At 34.2% G+C, this 6,127-nt stretch overlaps 1 protein-coding gene across 1 annotated transcript; it reads right to left on the bottom strand.

Annotated features, from left to right (window-relative positions):
• Window positions 1-565: 565 nt before the first annotated feature.
• LOC100177172 (tyrosine-protein phosphatase non-receptor type 23-like) lies at window positions 566-6,121 on the bottom strand. Its single transcript, XM_009860647.3, has 10 exons — window positions 5,965-6,121; window positions 5,526-5,698; window positions 4,880-5,082; window positions 4,440-4,546; window positions 3,817-3,998; window positions 3,489-3,593; window positions 2,890-3,028; window positions 2,054-2,164; window positions 1,785-1,898; window positions 566-1,446 (listed from the first exon to the last, which is right to left on the bottom strand). The coding sequence occupies exons 2-10, from the start codon at window positions 5,612-5,614 to the stop codon at window positions 898-900; spliced, it is 1,599 nt and encodes a 532-aa protein (XP_009858949.2). The 5' UTR covers window positions 5,615-5,698; window positions 5,965-6,121; the 3' UTR covers window positions 566-897.
• Window positions 6,122-6,127: the final 6 nt, after the last annotated feature.

The raw sequence follows: 6,127 nt of genomic DNA, 5'->3' as shown, positions 1-6,127 counted from the left end.
TATCCAAATATCCTGATCGTGTTTTAAACAATTAACAACGGTCTATGGGAGTCGTGAGGATACGTTTTTATAATTATTTTACTGTTCTTCGTTTACTGTCATATGGGACGAGAAAATAGAATAAAAAAGTGTCCCATTTTCCCCCACCCTACTATACAAAGTATAAACCAAAACCCTACACACCGTATGCCATTGAGAACTGACTGAATCGTAGCAATACAGTAAACAGAGGTGGCCCAGTTTAGTCAAACAGATTAAAACCCTGACGTTTTTGTAGTGTAGATGATAAACAATGATTTAAATTAATTTAAAACAAACAAACGCTAGTTAACCTCTAGTAGGGTGTGAGAATATGGGACACCTTTTCGTTCTATTTTCTCGTCTCATCTGGTAGTAAACAAAGATTATTCAAAGAATTATAAAACCGTATCCTCACGACTCCCATAGACTGCTGTTAGTTGTTTAAAACACGATCAGGATATTACGTGCTAAAGGTGTCCTATCTTACCCCACAGAACTATATATACGAAGTCGGTACCACCTTACGAACACAGACCTTCAACAGTTTATATATATAGTGTTTTTAATACGACAAACATGGACGATTAGTTAGAAGCACACCGCATACAACGGATACATGAATGAGGAAAAATAAGAATCATAAATATAAACAACTCTAAACTGTAAGAATAGTCCATTGCACAGAATGTTTACACATGTGATGGCTACACCACGCTTGGGTATATAACAGCACAAATAACTGTGTCCTTGTGGAGACATAAACTGTTCGTAATAGTATATTTTAAAGCAGACATAGATCATTTTCACAAGAAACATTTAAATAACACATCAAATGATTATGAAACGTTTAAAATTAGAAGAAAATATTTGGAGCGATTACTTTTTTAAGCTCCACAGGGGGTCTAAGTCTCCAAACGGATCACTCGCATCAGATTTTGGACCAATCCCATCACGTGGTTTGTAAAAGTCAGCTTTTGTGATTTTCTTCTTGTCCTTGCTCTCTGGCGCACCTAGTGTAAATGACTCTGGAGTAAGCTGGTCTAAAATTGAAATGTTGGTTTCTTTTGGTGGATTCAATGCTGGTTCGCTGTTGTTAGTTGGTACTGGTGCCTTCACTTCACTGGTATCAGGTTTTGGTGCTGACGGAGTGTTGTTTGTTGCCAAAACTGGTTTGCTACAATTTTGAACCACATCTGGTACCACTATGTCGGGTGAACGTGTTTGAGGCAATTTCTTAGTGTTTGTGACATCACATGGTGTGATTGTTCCCTGAACAAGGTCACTCATGTTGCTTCCCATTAGAGCGTCTAAGTGTGATGTCATATGCGTTTGTGACATCACAGCTGTGGAATCGTTGGTAGGCGTAAAATTGTTTTCAATCTCATTATTATTCTGCATCGTGTCTGCTGTGTTCGTCGGAACTACCTGGTGATAATAAATTGATTTTGCGTTATACATTGTACAAAACGTTTTCATATCGACTACATACATGCAAACCACATGTAAAGTAAACGTACACTACACATGTCATGCTTAAAATGTTGCTTCTTACCAATGTCCTCCTAGTTTATAGCATAGTAGAGAGATGTTATATTTATATAATAATAATATCTTTATTTGTCTTTTTGATTACGGAAGCGAAGGTTTAGAAATATTTTAACCGTAAAGACAACATAAAGCGCCAAAACAACAGTTGTTAAAACTCACTTACAGTTATATTTATCAAAAAAAAGTTGGGTGAAAGTGAATCGGTATATATTTACCTTTTCAGGCTTTACTGTCATTTTTTCTACACTTGCTTTAATAGAAGACAATGCACTGCTACCAAAAACATCAAAAGCATTCGAAGTAGAAGTTTGGTGCGTAGGTTGATGTGTCTGGTGATATTAAATTTAACACAAATTATTAGAAAAAACAAAAAAAATTGTGTGTTTCTTCGATTACTGAAGCAAAGATTACGAAATATTTTAAACGAAAAGACAAGATATAGCGACAAAACAAAGAAAATAGAAATATGAAAATAGTTTCATACCAGCACAGGAGATTGTGGAATAGCATGTTTTGTATCAACTTGAACTCCACGTTGAAGCAAGAGGTCGGCAGCATGAAGATAAACCAAGTCGTGCACAAACTTCAATTGGGCCTAAAACAAGTACAAGTTGAAAATTTAAAATACTGTACAATATATTACATCTGCAGCCAGCATTATATTAAATAAATAAATGAAATTTATTTCGTTTCTTCGGCCAAGATAACAAAGAACAAGGGAGTTGACAGAAGCGTTTATTCAAATTTCGTTTCAAACACTTGCATCGTAACCAGGACATACCAGGTTTGAGACTCAACGTTGTCACCATTGTGGACAAATATGTACTTAGCCAAGACACACATACACAGTTGGAGGCCTAATAACTCATAACAAGTGGGCATGTGGTAAAATATGACATCCAGGTTACCAGGTTACAACTCTAAGCTGTCCTGCCACACAAGGACAAATAAGATACACCCATTCAAAAGACTGTAAAAAATATAAATCTCTCAGGAAATGGTAGCCAGAAATTCATTACATTTCTAGCATTTGATACATATATAGGAGGGAAAGATGAGACACCTTTTTAATCTATTTTCTCGTTCCATTTGATAGTAAACAAAAAATATTCAAAAAATTATAAATCCGTACCCCCACGACTTTCAAAGACCGTTGTTAATTGTTTAAAACAAGATTATGATATTTGGATATTATGTGCTAAAGGTGTCCCGTCTTACAACACTCGACTTTTAAATAAAACATTTAAGATCATATACACCAGCACATGCTAATAAGCTTTAATTTTCCCTAATAAATGGTAAAGTAAAATATCTTGTCACCTTTTCTTGAACCATAAACTTCCTCTTCTTCCTCATCATATGAACGATGTTGAGAACATCTGGGATCCCTAATCCTGCATCCATGTCCTGGATGGAAGAATAAGCAGAGCAGAATGTTCCCGTGTGTCCCACACCGTTTCTACATCATAGGAAAAGCAAACTTTTAAAGATATATGTCACATTAAGTAAGCAGCGGGATTAAGTATTTGTTATGTAAGTAATCTAATAAAGAATATGACGCTTTCTGCTAAATTTTAAAAAAACATGTAAGCTTAAACTGAGACTAAGTAAAATTGATAAGCAGGCATGAGTAAAGACGCAGTTTCTTATGAATCACAGGCTGTGATGTATGATTAAACATACTTTTTTAGGAATAAAAGAAGTACACTTTTATGGCAATGCTAAAATGTTCAAATAAATCTTTTTTACATTGATAAATGAGAATGAAACTCAGTTTATTAAAAACATAATCTAAAAGCATTATTCATACAATCAATTTTTTTGAATGCGGTAATATACTAAACTCTTTTTCAACCATGTATTTCTTGTGAATTATGCACACTGTGCGAATAAGAGTAAATTGTGAAGATGGAACTTACTCGCAATGAATAATGATGGGACATTGTAAACTTCGCTGTTGTGAGTGGAAAGTGTAAACGATACGCATGAACGATAACAGGTCATGTGACGAAGAAGGGAGACCACTGTGAAGTAAGAGGTCTTTATTAAAACTTTATATTTATTAAAAATGGTTACAAAAATGTTTTTGTTTAATAAAAGGTTAAGTTTTGTCAGTTTAATTTACAACATTTCTTTTGCATGGAATATAAAAACACAAAATATTTTGTTTCTACATGAACCATTAATTTTTTTATGTTTATTCAGAACTTCAAAAACTATTAACTGTTATTTTTTCTTCATACTCACTGTTCAGGCCATGCAGTAAACTGGAGTTGAATGACAGATCTCGGTAAACTACTTTTCGCGTGCTTCAGTGTGAAAGTACGTTCGATGTATGTCTCGTGTACACGACTCGTTGTGAAAGTAACAGACAGCGGTCCGTGCTTTTGTAATATGTTCCGATCTTCAGGCCAATACATGGCACATTTCTGTGTGGATTAAAACAACCATGTTAAACATTTTACATTAAGTTTTCTATTTTGTACATATTAGAGCGGGGAAAGATGGGACACCTTTAACACCTAATATCCAAATATCCTGATCGTGTTTTAAACAATTAACAACGTTCTGTGGAAGTCATGAAGATACGGTTTTATAATTCATTGAATGTTCTTTGTTTACTACCAAATGAAAAGAGAAAACTAAACGAAAAGGTGTCCCATCTTCCCCCACCCTACTATACATTACCAGAAATTATAAATGAATTATGACACGTACAAAACAATATATTTTCAGTATGGTGTTGAGATATAAAACTGGCTAATAGCAGCGGAATATTTAAACACCAACGCAAATTTTAAACAGAACCAAAGCTGTTTTTTTAATTGTATGTTTCTTATAAAGAACTAAACCATTGGTGGTGTCGTTACCTTTGGAATATCATTTTTGCTGACCAACATTACGATGAGGTTGACTTGTTGTTCATGAACCATTAACCAGAAATCGGCAGAAGAAGCAGGTAGGGGTGACTGAGTGGCTGAGAATAATTTGTTTGTATAATGTATCGGTAAGATCTGAGATGCACTGGATCGCCATTCAGAAGTTAAACAAATTTGCCAGACCGATATTCTAGTACTTTTTTCGCAAGTTTAAAATTATTTAAATTAAAACAAGTTTTGGAAAAAAATTAAGACGTCAGAGATGGGTACTAGTGCAATATTTTAAACGGCTAAAGCAATATTTCTCTTGAATAATTTATAAAATAGATGATAAAGTTAATTTAAAACTCATGGAAAAATGAACTATGCATTTGTGCACACTTGGAAAAATTTAACAATAGTTTATAATAACCACAACACTTCACACATACCAATGAATCGTGGTGAGTAACATGAGATACCATCCACCAAACTGGCATTGATATAATCATCTTTTGACTCTGACAACAAAACCCTGCTTTGATCGAATGGTAAAATATCTTGGAATCGATTTTTGTAAGAAGAACAACGACCGATCGCTGTTGAAAGTTGTCGAGAATACTTTTCTTGCTGCTCGGAAAGTTGTTTCCAATCTCTGTGCGGGAAATGATATCAAAATAAAGTTAATAATTTGTTGATAAACAGAAAAAAATATTAATAAAGAAATCTTAGGAGTGTCATGTATTTATTTTCATGTGGTGGAGCATGTTGCAGGTATAAGAAGTTACACCACTATAGCCCTGTTTCATACACCTCATGTCTGCTGACTAGTTATAACAAAGGTAACTTTTTGATTTTACAATTTTTTAAACTTTGTTTGTACCTATAGATCACATTTGAGCATTTTTATCAATGCACAAATTTTGGTTTTAGTTGTTATGCTCCTTAACCTGGTATCTTAAGTTTAATTGCCATGGCGGTGGGTAATCTGCTAAAAATCCTATATACACATGTCACATACTTACTATCTTTTTGTAAAATAAATCATAAAACAAGGAAGCAAGGAGTTATATCACAATACATGTTAGACTAACATACTTGTCAAGCTGGCACAGTGTTCCAGGTGTCTTGGTAAGCAGTGAAGATATTTTGCGATGAAAAGCTTCTGTGTCAGTTTTAAACTGCATCAGTTCAGCTTCTCCTTTATACGGTATTTCCTCAATTCGACGAACGACAATATTTTCTTCATCAGCTCGTACTGGAACCAGAACCTATTAACAAAAAAAATTAGAATTGTTAATATAAATGGGGTTGTGAGTTCTGTTTATATGTATGGAAAGTATCAGCAATGATTGAACTAAACTGCTTTAATTTACTTAATACTTTAGTAGAAATGTCTATTTACAAATGACTGTTATCTTATTGCATTATTTTGTCAGCTCAAAGTTAATACAATGCATTGCAACTGTGTTCTAGCATCACACGTTAGTGAAAAAAGGGCTAAAAATAGAGAAAAAGACTTTTATATAATACGTACCGGTTTATGTGCTGGTGAAGTGTCAGTTTCTGGACTTCCAGACAACAATTCATCAGCAGAGGTGCTGGATAATGTGTGTTGCAATGTATGGGGTATGTATGTGAGGCCTTGAAGGTCATGTGATGGTTTGGGTGGAACAACAACCTCTGTCTTGGGCTTTCCA

The sequence above is a fragment of the Ciona intestinalis genome, unplaced genomic scaffold (assembly GCF_000224145.3).
Source record: "Ciona intestinalis unplaced genomic scaffold, KH HT000511.1, whole genome shotgun sequence".
Taxonomy (NCBI): Eukaryota; Metazoa; Chordata; class Ascidiacea; order Phlebobranchia; family Cionidae; genus Ciona; species Ciona intestinalis.
This window is presented reverse-complemented; position numbering and strand designations above follow the sequence as displayed.

Bases quoted from the DNA above. Each gene is read 5' to 3' on its own strand.
- LOC100177172 (XM_009860647.3), bottom strand. From the start codon at position 5,614: ATGCAGTTTAAAACTGACACAGAAGCTTTTCATCGCAAAATATCTTCA. The intron at 3,594-3,816 runs GTGAGTATGAAG...CTTACTTCACAG, and splicing joins TTTACTGCATGGCCTGAACA to TGGTCTCCCTTCTTCGTCAC. The intron at 3,029-3,488 runs GTAAGTTCCATC...CCTATGATGTAG, and splicing joins CCCATCATTATTCATTGCGA to AAACGGTGTGGGACACACGG.